A 17,500-nucleotide genomic window follows, 5' to 3' on the forward strand; every position below is an offset into this window, starting at 1 on the left:
GTGCTCAGTTCCTCAAAACTGACCACAGGCTTGTTGTAGCAACTCTAAAGCTGCACCTTAAATCCTGGAGAATGGTACCATCCCAGCCTAGGCTGGATGTTGCCAAGCTCAGGGATGAGAGAGTAGCTGAGGAGTTTGCGAACAGGCTGAGTGGACACTTGGGGGGGTCTGGGTGCTTTGGGGGGTCCTGAAGAGTTGTGGAGCACCTTTAAGACCACCGTGAGGGGGTGAGCATGCCAAGCTTGGGGAGGGTAGAGGCCGCGGGGTCTTTTGGCCTAATGGGGGTACCCAGAATGACTGTTCCGGGGGGTGTGCAGAGTGCGAGTCCAATGGCTTGGGAGAGTAAGCGGGACGACGCGGGGCACGGACAGACGCGGACAAGGGTGGTGGAGCCCCCAGGCAAATGGCTCGGACCCTGCGGGAGTGAGGCACCGTTGGGACTGTGGAGGTACACTCCTCTCGGAGTCCCTGGGGAACGGGAGGAGACCTCGAAAGAACCGAGGGTGCCGCTACCCCCGTACGATGGCAAGACGGACTTGAGGGCATATATGGCCCAGTTCCAGTGTGTTGCCAGAGGCAATGGCTGGAACGAGGTGCAGGGTGTGGCACAACTCACAGCGGCCCTGCGTGGCGTGGCTTTGGAAGTCCTGACCACGGTACCCAGTGAGGGGGCGACCCTGGAGGATCTCCATTCGGCCCTAAAAAAACGATTTGGCATGGACCAGCAGAGCGAGCTTGTTAAAGCTCAGCTCAACGGGCGCAAACGACGTCCCCAGGAATCACTGGGAGAATTGGCACATGACATTCGCCGCTTGGTGGGGATCGCGCACACCAACATGCCACCGGAGTACCGGGAGGAGATTGCCCTGGACCATTTCCTTCGAGCAATAGGGGGCACCGATGTCGGAGCATTGCTCACCGTATGGCGCCCGGACAACCTCCAGAAGGCGACTGATACTGCTGCCTGCTGGGAGGCAGCCAGAACGCCATTGGGAGGGGCTGGGCGCCACGCGGTGGCAGTCCGACAGGTGGACCCCGTGCACGACAGTGCGCTGGGAGCCGGGGCAACCCTGGGCGACCAAGCGCGAATGGAAAGGATGGTGCAGGGCATGTTCGACCGCCGGTTCGGGAGACCTGGGGAGAGGCGGTCGGGCCCGGGAAGGGCGGGAGATGGGCCATCGGGGGGTACCCCAATTCGGAATGGAGGGGGGTATAATTCGGCGTACTGGAGGCAAACACCTTACCAGAAGAGGTGTTATAATTGTGGCTCAGGGAACCACCTGCAGCGGAGGTGCAACGCCCCGTGCAGGGAAAGGCCCCCGCGAAGAGAAGAGCCACGGCCCCCTAGACCACCAACTCCGCCCCGGGTCAATAGGGATAGCCAGGCCCAACCATCACCCCCCCCACCAGTCCCCGGGAAACTAAGAAGTGCCGAACATGTAGGGCCGTGTTCGGCAGACTCAGACGGAGAAGAGCCCTCAGAACTGCGACAGGTCATCAGTTGTGGCCAAATTGGCAAAGGTAGCTTAACAATTCGGTGCAAGATTGCCGGCGTAGGGGTAGACGCCGTTGTGGACACAGGAGCAAGCGCCACGATCATCAGCCCTGTGGTCCTTGATTAGAGTGTAGACGGTTGGGATGAGATCCACCGTCTGCAAAACCATAGTTTGCAGCTAGCTACCGGGGCAACGGCCCCTATCATAGGACGTGGTTTCGTGTCGTTTAAATTGGGCACTGTGAAAACCAAGATAGAGGTTTGGGTGGCAGAGGTGTACGACCCATGTCTAATAGGGTTGGATGTGCTGATGGCCGGTGGTTGTAAGATCGACTTGGGCCGGGGGGTCATGCAGTTGGGTGGTGAGGAGTTGCCGTTAGGGGGCGTGAGCACGGATGAGAGGGTGGAGCTGGAGGCTCCTGACTCCGTGGTCATTCCCCCGGGTGCCGAGGCGGTGGTCCCGGCCCGGTGGCGAGCAACCCCAACGTGGCAGGGCCCCTGCGGCCTGGCGGAACTACCGGCAGGGCCATCAACCCCGGGCTTAGTCGTGGGCCGCACCCTGGTAAGTACCGACGGGCCAATAGCGCCCGTGCGGGTGATAAATGTTAGCACGGAACCACGCACTATCAGGAAGGGCACGAAGGTGGCAGATTGCACCCCAGTAAAAGAGGTCGCAGAGCTGAGGGACGATAACGTCGAGCCGGACCGGCCCCAGAGGGAGTCTCCAGACTCGATTAGGAATTGGCCCGGTCCCATTTGTGAGATGGTAAATCGGAGTAGTGTAGATTTGGAGGATGCCCAGCGGGAGGCCTTATACAAGCTGGTCGACCGACACATCGGGATCTTCTCCTTGTCACCCGAGGATATTGGATGTACGGGCCTGGTGCAACATCAGATCCACACCAATGGGGCCCGGCCTGTCCGTCAGCCTGCTCGAAGGCTCCCATGGAGCAAAAGAGAGGAGGCTGATGAGCAGGTTGAAAAGATGCTCAATGCAGGTGTCATCGAGCCCTCGGGAAGTCCTTGGATGTCACCAGTTGTGCTGGTTAAAAAGAAGGATGGGACCACGCGTTTCTGTGTGGACTATCGCCAGCTGAACAACGTGACACTCAAAGACTCCTATCCCCTGCCTAGAATTGACGATACCCTCGACGCCGTTGCAGGCTCTAAATGGTTCTCAACTTTGGACCTCAAGAGTGGGTATTGGCAGGTGGAGATGGATAAGACGGGGAAGGAGAAAACGGCATTTTCCACAGGGAAGGGACTGTATCAGTTCACTGTGATGCCGTTCGGTTTGTGTAACGCCCCGCCACCTTTGAGAGACTGATGGAGCGTGTACTAGGCGGCATGCCGTGGCAGTCATGCCTGGTGTATCTGGATGACGTCCTGGTACACGCTAAAACATTCACCCAGGAGATAGCCAATTTGGACCAGGTGTTTGGGCACCTCAGGCAGGCAGGGCTGAAATTGAGCCCAGAGAAATGCACTTTGTTCGCGACAGAGGTGGCCTATCTCGGACACGTGATAGGCCGCGAGGGGGTGAAGACCGACCCCGGAAAAATTACAGCGGTAGAGGAGTGGCCCGTACCTACAACTGTCAAACAGGTACAGGGCTTTTGGGACTTTGCTCCTACTACCGGCGTTTCGTGGCAAACTTTGCGGAGATAGCCAGGCCCCTTCACCGGTTGACGGAGAAGGGGTTGAGATTTAATTGGACGGAGGAGTGCCAGGAGGCCTTCCTCAAATTAAAGGGGTGTTTGACATCCACACCTGTTTTAGCGTACCCCACCGATGACGGGATGTATACCCTGGACACGGATGCAAGCCAGGAAGGATTGGGAGCAGTCTTGTCTCAGACACAGGGGGGCGTGGAAAGAGTGATCGCGTATTACAGTCGGGCCATGAGTAGGCCCGAACGAAATTATTGCGTAACTCGCAAGGAACTATTGGCTATGCTGTCTGCCGTGAGCCATTTCCACCCGTACTTGTACGGGAGGAAATTTTTGGTTCGAACTGACCATTCCTCCTTGCAATGGCTCTTACGGTTCAAGGAACCGAAAGGCCAAATTGCAAGGTGGTTGGAAAAATTGCAGCAGTACGATTTCAGTGTGGTCCATAGAGCCGGTAAGGCTCATGGGAATGCCGATGCGCACTCTCGACGCCCCTGTCTGGGAGAAAACGACAGAGATTGCACGAGACATGAGGAGAGGGACCAATTGGCAGACGCCTCCCCGAAACTCCCAGTCTGTGCGGCCCGGGTGGTAGGCCCAACTTTGCCACTAACCGCGGGAGAGGAATTTGGTGGATTGGCATGGAGCATGGCCCAGCGGGAAGACCCCGTGCTAGGGCCAGTGTACAAATGGGTCCAGGAAAACAGGAGGCCCAGTGGGGAGGAAATCGCCCCATTCGGGGCGCGAACAAAGGCATACTGGGCTCAGTGGAGGACCCTAGAAATGAGGGACAACATCTTATATTGCAAGTGGGTGGAGATTCCTTCTGAACAAACTTCTTGGCTGGTGATAGTCCCTGATGGGTTTAAGACCCAAATTTTGAAACAGGTGCATGGTACCCGCGCCGGCGGCCATTTGGGCAGGACCAAAACAAAATCTCGGGCCCGCCGGCGGTTCTATTGGGTTAACATGGGGCGCGATGTACAGGACTGGTGTCGAGCATGCGACGCCTGTACTGCAAAAAAGGGACCGCCACAGAGGATGAGGGCCCCACTCCAACTACATCAGGTTGGGGCTCCCCTTGAGCGAGTGGCCATGGACATTTTGGGACCACTGCCCCCCACTCGCCAGGGTAATAAGTACGTCCTCGTAATTATGGACTATTTCACCAAATGGCCAGAAGCCTTTGCCCTTCCCAGCCAGGAAGCAGGGGTTGTGGCCAAGGCCTTCGTAGAAGGATTTACATGCCGGTATGGGATTCCACAGGAGCTGCACACGGACCAGGGACGAAATTTTGAGAGTGAATTACTAAAAGAGGTGTGCAGGCTCCTGGAAATTCGAAAAACACGGACAACGCCCCTGAGACCACAGTCTGATGGCATGGTGGAGAGGTTCAACAGGACCCTGGTCCAACAGTTGGCCCTCTTCACCGCCACTAACCAGGAGGACTGGGACGAACACCTTCCGTACCTCCTGATGGCCTATCGCGCGTCCCAGCACGGGTCTACCGCATGTAGTCCGGCGCTGTTGATGTATGGACGGGAGCTGAGAAGCCCCGTCGATTTATTGTGCGGTCCAACGCCTGAGCGGCTTGATAGGCCCCCGGGGGAGGGCTATACCCGTCGGTTGGAGGAAGGCTTGGAGAAGGTCCACGCCTTCGCACGACACCAGCTCCAACAGGCGGGCATAAAGATGAAGCGCAGGTACGACCACCGGAGCCAGGTGAGCAAATACCCACCGGGGGCGAAGATTTGGTTCTTTAACCCCCGGCGAAGGAAGGGCAGATGCCCGAAGCTCACCTCACCTTGGCAGGGCCCGGGGGTCGTCCTGGCGCAAGTCAGTGACGTGGTCCTAAAAATTAAAATGGGACCACGAGCCCTCCCTCGGATCGTCCACGCGGACCGCCTGAGGCCTTACAAGGGCGACCTTACGCCCTCATGGATATGTCTTGCCGGAGGAGTCGGTGCTGGAACAGCCGCTCCCGCAGAGGCGCAGGGCTCTCAGAGCCTTGCAACGAGTTCACGAGCCCAGTAGGAAGGGAGGAAATTCCCCCCTGGGAAATTGATTAATGGGATTATTTGAGGACATGGACAGACTTATGAATGTGTAGAGGGGACGTAGCTTAGCTACGTAGTGTTAAATGGAACGTGCTATAGTGTAAGGGATGACGTGGGAGCACGAGTTAGTTAGGGGATGCAGATAGAAGGATGGCAGAGTTCAGCGGTGTGTGTGTGTTGAAGAGTTGTGGGTTGTGAGGTGAGTACGTGTACATGTTGAGTGAGTGAGGCCAGCGGGTCTGTGTGTATGGAGCAAATGGGGAATGCATGGTGCGATGAGTGATTGGGGGGAGGAGTGACTCCCGCCCAAGGGACCCCGGGGTCAGTGTAGAGTGAGTTAGCTGGGTTAGTCAAATTGAAAAATGGAGGTCGTTTTGTTGTTGGTGGGAATGTAGGCTCGAGACCCATTTGGAGGGGTGCAGGAGCCCTGTTGACGGGCTTGGGAGCGTGGCTGCGAAAGGTGAGTATCGCTGAGTGGGTACCCCGGGCACCAGGCTAGTCGGCCGCGGTAGGCCATGGGCCCATGGGGGGCCGGGATAGAGTAGTGGGCACGGGTGCGCCTGCTTGGTGCGGGGGCCCGGGGCGCCATTAGCCGCGTGGGCAGTGTTGTGGGCATGGGTGACCCTCGGAAAGGGGCCCGGGAAGCCAGCCTGCCACGTGTGCGTTTCAGGGGAGGTGCCATGGGGGGCACTCCCCAGTGTTAGGGAGCTGGTAGGCTCGGAGGCAGTGTAGTGCCCGGGGGTGCCATAGCGGGAGATTCGGCAGAGGGTCGTGCCTGCCAAAGGGAGCCACGTGTCCCAGCCAGGAGACCGTGTGAGGGCACGGAGAGAAAATTGGGGGGGCGAGGCCCGAAATTGTGAGGACACCAACACAGGCGACGGGAATCTGGGTTGTTCGAACCAATAGTTTAAGCGAGAGGCGCTTGTTGAAAGCCCCGGGGTAGTTTAACAGTTAAATGGTTAGGGTAGATTCGGAGATGTACCCCTCCGCACCATCCATCCCCTCGCTGTAGTTGTGGGCCGCTGGACCCACTTTGGTTATAGATCGCCGAACTCTGGGGAGGCCATTCTGAGGCTTCGTTGGGCCTCGACACAGGACGCTAGCTCTCCCTTGTTCCCCTCCGGGAAGGGAACGTAGGGGTTGGGAGTAGGCTAGGTGACAGAATAGGTTAGCCGAACAAGGACGATAAAGGGGGTTAGGGGACGATTTATAGTGGGGAAGTAAACATAAAAATAAAAAAATAAGTTGGGGCTAAATTGGGGTTTGACAAATTAAGGGAGTGGGTATGTACAGTGACAGGCAAAGGCGATAGGTTGGGAGGGAGACAGGTAGGTAGGTCCGAGCCCGCCTTCCAAGTGGACAGCACCACCGCACTCCCTCCACCAACCTCCACGGAACGGCAAAGGCTGGCCAACTTCATCGGCAGCTGTTGTTTTGCTGCAAGGCCTGTGCCATCGGCTGGCCGTGTTGTGCTTCAAGGCCTGTGCCGGCCAGTTCATCTGCCGGCTGTGTTTGCCTACAGTGGCCTTCTTCTGCGGGCTGTGTTTGCCTGCTGCCTTTGTCATGCCATGCCCACTGCCCCTGTTCACCAGCCCCGTTCAATTTTTGCTTTGCCCCCCCCCCCCCTGTTCATTGCCATGTGCGCCAGGATCAAGGCAACAGTTTGCAAGCTGCAAGAACTGCCCTGTTGGCAGCTACAGTGGCGGCCCGTGCACCATGTTTGCGTCCATCCATTCATCCATCCATCCGTTGTGCTCATTGCGTGTGCCACTTGAGCTGGCACGGAGACTACGTTTGTGCAGCCCATGCACCGTTGTGGTTCACTGCGTTCAGTTCAAAAGGGAAGGCCGTGGACTGCGTGTGAGCAGCCGGCCACGTTCCCTGTCACCTGCATTATTTGAGTCAGAGACTGCATGCGGGCAGCCTGGCTCCCTGCTAACTGCTTTCTTTTTGCAGAGTTCAGTGATCCTGGGCCATGGTTTAGTGTAAAATTTGTAAGTTAACGTTAAGATGTACTGTAAATATGAGTGCGCCCCCGGCATGTTTGTCTTAGCGCCGGCAATTTTATTTAAGTCGTCCACGTGAGTGAGTTTGTTTAGGTAGTTACTCAGCCCTTAGGTTATTTATTTTTGGACACGAATACCATGAATGTCGCACTCAGGGATCCGTAGGTAAAATGTACTAGGGGAAAACTACACATGCTGGCACACGAAAATTTGACGACTCGGGACGAGTCTGTAAAAAGGGGAGGGGGTAGTGTTGTGGTTGACCAAATTCGCAAACCACCATTCAGGTCCCTTAGGTGAGATATCTCGGTAAGTATATGTGTAGTTAGGCCCAAACCCGTTGTCTCGAGGGAATAAATGTCATTCATGAGGGCTGCGACTCTTCAGGATAGCCGTTTTTCTTTTACTATCTTTATTTTGGACCAGCCGCCATTATTACCACCACCAACCACGTCTCAACAGCCATCACAACAACAACCACCAACCACAACGCCGCTTCACAGCAACAACCACCAACCACAACGCCGCTTCACCACAACCGCCACGACCTTTACTGTCACAACTCGCCACCATCGCATCACCGTCATCTCGCGCTACTCGTGGGCACCGCGGCTGGACTCGTGCGGAGCACGCACCGAGCAGCGTGTTCAAAAACATCACGGACTTTCCGCAGAAAAACGGATCAAAAACGACTCACGCCCACTTTTGTTCCGTCCAATCGGTGAGCGAGGGGAGATTTGGCCCCGCCTCCAGGGCGTTGGAGGGCGGTCGCTATATGCAAATTCATGGATCAAAAAGCATTCACGCCCACTTTTCCTCGGGCCAATGGGGAGCGAGGTGAAAGGTCGGAGGCAGAGGGTCAAAGATGAAAGAGCGAAGCCACGGGGCTTATAAAAACGACTGCGTTCGTCAGAGGAGTGCAGTTGGCAGTTCGCAGTTGGGAGTTCGCGGAGTCGGAGTGAAGAGGACGGAGCTGTGGAGAGGCGGCGGCGGTGAAGGCGGTTGAGGGGGTGCTCGCGTCGGATTCGGGGAACTGCGGAATGGGATTATTTGAGGGATTCGGGAACCGAGGGACCGATCGCCCGGTCTACCCTCCGTGTGGGTACTTAGGTAGGTCGAATTTGGCGAGCAACCCTATCCCACGCGGGGGCCGATTGGCTCGATCGCGGTGAGACCGAAAGGTCCACCCGTGACTGGTTCCCGGCGTTAGTCCGAGAGGGTCACGACTGGATTGTCCGTCCGGTGGGCGACGTGCCGCGATTCGAGTTACGTGGCCGTTCGCACGCCGGCGGGCGCGAATCAGCAACAATATATATATATATATATATATATATATATATATATATATATATATATATATATATATATATATATATATGTATATATATACTGTACACTGTACATACATTCAAGCAACATGTTGGGTCACCCGATCAAGATGGGGTCATTTAGACTTTAGTAAACCATCAAGAAGATTGATGCTTCAAGATGTAGCAAAATTTAACCTGAGAGTGCACCATGGCAATGATGGGCCAAATGGCCTAATTTCCTTGTTTTTTGGTCATTTTATTGACTTTCAAATATATGAACACACATGCATACAGCGAATTGCCTTATCAGGGTGTTTGGGGGTGGGGGGAGGCGTTGTGCCCATGATCTGACCCTGGGTATGAAATTTGGTGGAGATTGGCTCAGCGGTTTTTTTTTTCTTCTTCTATGATTTCTGGACATGCACACATATGTGGAGAATTGTCTTGTTGGGGGAAGTGAGACTTTTTTTTTTGCACCCCATGACCTGGCTGGATGGTGGTGTGGTGCAGCAGGACAGCCCGATAAGCACAGCATAGCCTCCCGTGGCGTTTGGTTCGGGAAACTCCCTGAATCCGCCCTCTGCTTTGGCACTACACATAAAAATATACACTACACATAAAAATATACACTACACATACAAACTATGCATAAAAGCAACACATATCTAATATACATTTAATTACCCAAAATAATAGGGCCCATAAAGTGCTGAGATAATTAAGGATCTGCCCTCCATCCGTTAACTCGAGGGCATGTTCAATGACTTGGGGGCACATATGGATTTTGGGATCAGATAGATTGTATTGCTTCTTCATTTTTATTTCCACGCTTTTTGTAGTCAATACAAATTATAAATCCACTTGGTCTCAAGGTGATTTCAATAATTTGATCACTCATTGAAGGAGTTAGAATTGTCTGTTGTAGGACAGGTTGACCCGGGCCTACCAATGGAGCACGGTAACGTGGCAAAGAGGCCCAGTAACTTGTTTGGAGCACAAACAGGCCCAGGAACTTGTCAGATTTAGAGTAGGCATTTGTGACAGGTCTAACGACTACAAATGTATGTATGTATGTACGTACAGTATGTATTCATTCGTTTGAGCACTTCTTTTAATTCTTTGACGACCACAATTATTCCCACGTTCTTGCTGGCTTGACCGGGGGAAGCTTGGACCAAGTATTTGATGAACTGGCTGTCCAGGCCTGACATTTGACTAAGATTCGGGCAGTATTTTTGTAATTTGGCCATGGTTCTGACAATAACTCACATACTCTTCGCGAAGACCACTTCTTCACTAAGATCTTTAACGCCCATCGACTAATACCAGCAGACGGGGTGCCTGTTTAACACCGATTCGAGGGATTGCACACACATTGATGAATCACCCAGCCAGTGAAACTGGTGTGCGTGCACCCACATGCACGCTCGCCACCCCCCCCCCCCACACCCTTGCCATCCTGCACAGATGACAGTTTATAGCTGGGCCGAGATTCAAACCCAGGCTTGACAGCGTTGAGGTGAGTGTGTGTACCGCTAGCCAGCCTATTTGTGTGAACACATGTTGGCTTATTTAATTACTTTATACTTATTGCAAGTATATCTGCACTGGCATGTCTATGATATGTGTTTATCACCCAATTGTCTGTTTGGCTGTCGATGAGAAATCGGAATATTTCATGTTGGGATCAGATCGCCCGTTTTAAAGTTACGTGCAATAAACCACCCAAAAGCTGGGTCTCTTTCAAATTGCCAGTGTCTCTTCAATACGTAATTGCAGCATCTCATTTCATTGCCACACATCCCAGTGAATCATTAATTGAAATTGTGTCAAAATCGGATTTGCCTTTCCAAATTAATCGGCAAAACGAGTAATCAAGCCTCGGCAATTCACACTGCTAATTACTATAATTTTCTAGCTTTGATAGATTATGCTATCCAGGGAATTCTGTCACCATTTGTTTGTTGGCTTTACCTACAAAAGGTTTTAAAATGCAGTCCAAAGATTACACTCGTTGATATTTGTGCAGTTATTCCAGTTCCAAAGGCAAGTAGGGTGAAAATGGACCTAAAGGTTAGTTTTGAGTTATTAGGTCAAAAGTGAGATTTGCATAGTAGAGAAGAAAGGGATTTTAAATGAAGGACACTTTCATGATGGTGAATCATGTCTCTTACAAGAATATAAATTTGTTAGTGTTCTTCCTTGCCTTTGTGCTGTCTGGCCTAGATTCGAATCTTGACCCAGCTATAAACTGTCACAAGGAGAGGAATCGATGTGAACACCCGTTGGATGGACATTAAACTGGGTGTCCCTTCTGCTGGCATTAGTTGTTAGATGTTAAAGATCGCATGGTGTCCTCCGCAAAGAGTTGGCTCGTTAATCACCGGCACATTGGCCAAATTACAAGTTCGTTCTTGGACTGCGGGTAGCAAGTGGTCCATTATTCTTGGAGGCTCCTTGGCACCAGTCTCAAAGTGTGGTTTCTGGCTGGGCAGCAGCTGTTGCACCATAAAAAAAATTGACCAGGTGGTTGGCTCGTTTCATATAAAGTATTAACGGACCTTCTTCGGATGTGAAGGGCAACTAACAGTGTTCCCCAAAAATAATCAAAAGTATTTTTTTATCGAAACATCTCCATTTCCCTCCTCCTGCCCTCCAACTCTCACCCCTCACTGCTGCCTTGAGAGACGACATCCTCTTAAAAATTAGTGATTTATTCTTTGATTTGCATAAAGGGCTGATGGACATCCTTTTTGCTCCAGCATCTAAGACTCATGGAAGAACTTGGATATATATTATGGTATATGTAGGACAAAGACAGTTGGGAGCATTTGCTTTCTTTCAGGTGAGATTTCAAAAACAAATCAACATCGAACATGATATTTAAATAAACATCACAGAGTCATGACTAAAAGCTGGGAATATCAAATGGAATCTATATTTCTTAAAATAGATTTGAGAAGGTGCTTTTTAACTGCCCATTAGGTTCACCTGATAAATGCCTGCTGAGGGACAAGTTATTTATTTACCAATTAGCCAAATAGGTTTATCTTTCAAAAAGATAGAAGTAGTGTATGTAGTGAAATGGCTGCATGAAATCAGGACCACAATCAATTGTATCTGTTTTTCATTCTGATACGGTTACATATCTAATTCCAGCTTAATCCTATCGACAGTATAGCGTTTATGCTGCCACTACCTTTCCAGGGAGACAATTCCAACCACTTATTCTTGTGTATAGCAGCTTGGCTGCCAGGTAGCTATTGGGTCGCCGAAATAGGTGACCCTTATTGTCAGTTATTCTATCTGTTTGTTTGTATGTTTGTTTGGATGTTTGTTCATTTGTCATCAGCATAATTAGTAGTAAACGTGGGCGGATTTTGACCAAACTCAGGTGGTAGGTACATCTTATGACTTAGTGATTTGGAAATTGTGATGGTTGCGAGGGACGCTTTGGTTCCCTAGCAACAACCGAAAAACCTTCAAAATCGGTACCGTTCACGCGAAATCAATTCCGAAAGCCATTATCCCACGTAGGGTTATGAAATTTGGCACGAATGATCTACAGGTGATGCTCTATCAAATATATTCCGGTTTTTGTGATATATGGAATACTTTACCCGCAGCGCCCCCTACAATTAGGGTATGCACTAAAATTGGGGAAATTGAAGGCCCCTCGCGACCAGTTGAGTGCATCGATACGAATGAAACTTTGCAGGTTCATGGTACTCGATGAGTACTATAACTTTATCTCAGGACATATTGACCGATTTCGCTTAGGTCAGGGGTCAAAAGTCAATTAATGCAAAAATCGATAATATGTGAGAGCTGAAGGTGCCTTCGCGCCAAATGCTACTCCTCCTAGGGTTATGGTCGGATGGTCATGAAAATTCACACTAATCGTCTGGAATACTTTGTGCACAAACGATCCAGCCGGATTTTCGATTTAGATCTTTGTTCACTCACAGCACCCCCTCAAACTTTGGGGATTTCCGATTTCAAACCGCATTTTCGGTACTTTTCATTCAAATGGATACCGAGTAGTTATCAGTAGATGGAACTGGATGAGATTTGATATGCATAATCTAAAGGTGATTCCCTATCCGCTATATGACATCCATTTTGCTCTATATCTTATAGTTTCCATGCTCGGCGACCCATCGCCACCTACCGGCTTGTCTATCATTTTGGTGGGGTGCAACTATGCTGCTGATGCTGTGCCCCTATACCAGTACACTGGTACTCATGTTGCTGACCTTGGAAGGATGATAGGCTGAGTCAACCTCCTGGTGGTAATTCAGTGGCCGAGGCTTGAACTCAGGACCATAAGATTCCAAGCCAGCCACCCGAACCACTAAGCCAACACGAGGCTATTAACTCCTCTCTGAGTGAAAGACCCCTGCATTACTACCATTCGAACTCTCCCCTCTTTACTCTCAGGCTTGTGGCTTCTGGTCCTGCCACTGTCAAGTCTGCGGAAAAGCTCTTCTGCATATTTTATTTTCCCCGAACCATCCCTATCAGATACCCTCATAATCACCTTCACTTGAATGTATTCCTGTTTCATTCAGGCGCTCCTTGTAGTCTCGGAACGCTGGCAGATGTTTCTTTGCCGTGCAATGTATAATTGCTCACTTTGATGAAAAATACAACTTTGAATAATTGTTTTTCTAAAATAACATCGATTAACCAAAATATTAATCTGTATAGAAACAGACCATTGAACAACAACAACAATGCTGTGTATTAATTGCTCATTTCTTTGTTTGATGTTGCAGGAGTCCCTACGCCAAACCAAGAAGTTCTGCACAGTACCCTTGGCTCTCTTATTAAAGAACGCAAGATCTACCACACAGGTGAAGGATATTTCATTGTCACCCCACAGACGTACTATGTCACATCTTCGCTCATTCGTGATGACAAAAAATGGGTACGCTCAGAACGTGACAGTCCAGAAACTTGCTTCCCCGTCTTGACTCCAAGCAATGAGAATAACGATTGCTGGCAAAGTCCATTTGGTGCACACTGCCTGTCTTGCCAGTGTTTCCACGCTGAAGGTAATGTATCAGGTGAGGCGAAGGTTGAGGATAAAGATGGTGGCCTTCCGATGGATGTTCACAATGAAAAGGCACAAACAAAGTGCACAACTGAAGAGAAATCGAAGAAGGTTGAGAAAGTAAATGCCAAAGATTTAACAACAAATGGTGTAAATGGCATGCGAGCTGAAAGTGGACGTCGGAAAGGGAAGGGAGTGATTAGTGAAAGCAAACGACGACAGTTGATAGGAGCTTTACCAATGCTTGCCGAAAAGAACAAAAAAAGTGATGAAAAGGATAGCCCCGCATCGAGCGGCAGCGGCTGCAAGGACAAAAACCATGATCTCATCCTCAGTAAGGCCGAAAGAGAACGTGAAGGGGACAAGATTAGCAAAGTTTTTGGCTTGCGTTTATTTCGGCGTAGCTCTCAACGCAAAGAGAAAATTCCACGCAAAGAGCATGCTACGTTTTCTGCTCAGTTTCCACCAATAGAATGGCCTGTACGGGATGAGGAATCGCAGGAGAATCTGCCACGACACCTCGAACATCAAATTATCCGTCGCATCAATCCAGAACTTACTGTTCAGAATCTTCTTCGGCATACGGCGCTTTTGGAACATGTGACCAGCCAAGCGACTAGCCGTGATGCCGGTACTTCTACAGTTGTTCCAGCAATGCGCAGCAGGGACAAAACACGAGCAACAAACAGACGTCTGGCTAGTAGTGGAAGTCGCATCCGATCCCGGACGCATGCGAGTAGACGGCGGGCAAGGGCGTTGTCCTCGAAGGTGTCAAGTGCAGACGAAGCTGTGTGCCATAGGGAAGAAACAACTGAAAAGCCTTGGACAAGCAGGGACCTTAGGGAACAATGGATTGGGCCTGTACGACCACACAGCGATGAAGATATATTGGTGGATGAGGCAGGTCACGTATCTGGGCAGGGAGTTGAGGAAATGCCATCCTGGTTGCAGAGCTGGCAGAGGACACAGAACAATGGGGATGTTGTGAAGAGGCTGTCACGTAGAAAGGGTTGTGTATGTCGCAATAATGAAGGTGGCCATGCGCGAAAAGACCACAAGGCACATCACCTTAAAATCCGGTCAAAATCTGTCGAACCTTCCAAAAGCAAAACAAGCATGAAGCATGACTTTGACACAGCAGGTGATCAGCGCGTGACGAGCCATGGTGGGCACCAAAACGCTCTGAGCAATGGGCTTGAAAATGCACCAAATGCAACAACAGCACAGCGTGAAGTAACAGAAAAATTGATGCATGGAACCTTCAGTACATCGAACGGAATAAATTATCATGGTTTTTCTCGCACACAACCCATTCACCATCAGAGAAGGCCTGAAATAACTCGCACGTTGTACCATTTTGAACCTGCCGAAAAAGATTCTTGCTCCTTAGTAAATGCAGACATTGATGGGAATCAAAAAAATAAAGACTGCGACTGCAACATAACTGATGCTACGGGTTGCACTGCAGACTATTTCAACAACAACGAGTCACGCGAAACAATTCTTTGCGCACCAGAAAAACCTCGTACTTTTAAGAAACATGTGAGAAAAGAGAAACAATTCAGGAGGAATGAAGTGCAGGACTTTGTGACGGTTAATAGCTTTGTTTGTAAAGCAATAGACGAGGGAAATGTCCACAAAAAGGTGCACATTTCGAAAGAGCATTGCAGCGGAGAAGTTGCTGAAATGAATGAGGTAGTGTTGACGCAAGAAGCACAAAGAGGATTGACCTGTGAAAGTGAGAACTTCACCGATGAAGATTGCCAGCTTTACGTGCAGGATATCCAGGAGGACAGCGATGGGAGCTCACTATGCTTGAATGAAGAGGATGGCAGTAGAGATAGTCCTAATAGCCCCCTGCAAGTATCGGGATCCTATCATTGTCCACCGGTTCACTTTCTCAACAAGATAGAAGATTCACCGACACCTTGTCCAAGTGCAATAGCTAGAGATGCTGGGAATTCTAGCCAACACCAGGAAATGTTGATGGACGGGTTCAATGACGGCATCAATGGAGTCTTTTCAAATAATCGGGCAGTTGAAACAACAAACTTCAGAGACGATCAGGATGTAATTGCACGTCGTGTGCAAGATGGATCAAAGCAAGAGAGGAGTGGGGTTACTAGGGTGAGAGGAAAACAGCTGCAAGTTTCAACACCACTCATGAGGTTAGAGGAGGACATTGTAGAGGGCTTTGCAGGGGAAATAGAGGGTAGTATCTTTGATTGTAATCCCAACACCGATGCTGAAGCATTCCTCGAAATGGCAAATGATGATGATGAGATTTCAGACATATTATCACCTCGACAGAGTCAAGGCACACTCTCTCAGGGAGATTTTGAGTGCCATCGTGAGAGCACTGATCAAGAGGGTTTCAACGAAAACCCCTGCCTTGTGAGCCCTGACTCCAGCGTGTCCAGCACGATGGACAGTGGACTACCGCCAAGCCGAGCTGAGAACACCGACTTGCATAATTTCATAATTTCCAGCAGATCCAGTTCTCCACGGTGAGTCCTATCGATTGAAATTGTGATTGAGGTCTTATTTTTGTCACATTATTGGGTCTGTATTAGCATATAATAGTTTTTGACTTTCCGTCTTCCACCGAATAAAAGGATTTGGTTTGTAGCGGCAACGCACTTTCAGGCTCGGCAACCCAAAAAGTCCAAACTTTGAAAGTTATCACCTCCTCTCCTGTTGAAGTTATCAAAATTTTGTGATTTCCCTTCCAGTTTGTCTTGCAATATATGGGAAAAATGGGATTGCCTATCATACAGGCCAGATTGCCGAAATTAGGGTAGCCGGACAGAAAATGTTGTTTTTCCCAGGATGTCGCATCAGTGATTATGCAATCTGTACCCTCATTCTTCACTACAAGTCCTTTCCCGCATTCACTTCACCCTTGTTATTCTGGGTCCCAGTCGCATTGGCCAAAACTATAAAATGTAAAATCAGGTCGTCACTAAAATCTACTTCCCATTGTAGTTCACTTCAACCTGTCTTTTGGCTGACCTTCCACCAACCACCTCAGCCCATGATTAGTCCAACATGGGGATGTGAAAGTGTTTGTAATAAATACTTTTACATGCTCCGTCAAATTCATCCGACCAGTTATCCTTCATTATGAATCAAGCAAGATAACACGAGCATGTAGGGCTTTGAATTACTCTCAGAAATTCCACCATTCTCTCTTTAATTGTGCTTTAATTTAGGGCGTTGTGTAATGTTTTAATATAACATTTGGCAAATTTAGACATGGAATTATTATATCCCTCAGGTTTTGGTCCAGCTTTCTGAGGAACTTGTAAACCGAGTTGAGCGAGTTATGTGACAGCAAGGATTATACAAGTGACATAAACTGCAATGACTTTAATATTACATATTTTATTTTGGAGGGATAGGGATGTGGTCTGAGGTAGTATAGGCTAAGGTAACAGAGCATGAACTGATGTGGTCTCAGCACTGATGGCAAAAGGAAGAAATGAATACACACACACACACACACACACACACACACACACACACACACACACACACACACACACACACACACACACACACACACACAGCTATTGTGATGCATTATTATGGATGTAGCCAAACACAATTGTCGAGTGCAGTCAACAACCTCAAATGAGCTAAGATCCTCGTCCTCTTAATGATGATGTCATAAAAACGAATATGACGTCATTGTGATGTATCAGGTTTGCGATAAGTTATCTGTGCTAATGCCTGGCTTGATTCCCGCAAACAAAATTCAAACAGCTTGCCTAGTTTCGGAGATAATGGCATAGGCGATTTCCATTCGCAGTGATATTAAGACATCAACTTTTTTTTCTAGGAAGAATTTCCAAAATCGGAGATGGTTACTGCCTGCGCGTGGGCTTTCTGCATATACATGGCAAG

The 17,500-nt window shown here is 49.7% G+C and overlaps 1 protein-coding gene across 4 annotated transcripts in view; it reads left to right on the top strand.

Annotated features, from left to right (window-relative positions):
- The window catches only part of LOC147026118 (uncharacterized), a 196,829-nt gene extending 180,709 nt beyond the window's left edge, over positions 1 to 16,120 (top strand). For all 4 annotated transcript variants that reach the window (XM_085881179.1, XM_085881181.1, XM_085881178.1 and 1 more), the window contains one exon: positions 13,317 to 16,120. In XM_085881179.1, the coding sequence (XP_085737305.1) occupies positions 13,317 to 16,105 (2,789 nt within the window). In that variant the 3' untranslated portion in view covers positions 16,106 to 16,120. The remainder of the gene's footprint in view (positions 1 to 13,316) is intronic.
- The last annotated feature ends 1,380 nt before the right edge of the window (positions 16,121 to 17,500 follow it).

The sequence above is a fragment of the Eptatretus burgeri genome, chromosome 5 (genome assembly GCF_056783735.1).
Source record: "Eptatretus burgeri isolate ZD-2024b chromosome 5, Ebu_testis_v1, whole genome shotgun sequence".
NCBI lineage: Eukaryota > Metazoa > Chordata > Myxini > Myxiniformes > Myxinidae > Eptatretus > Eptatretus burgeri.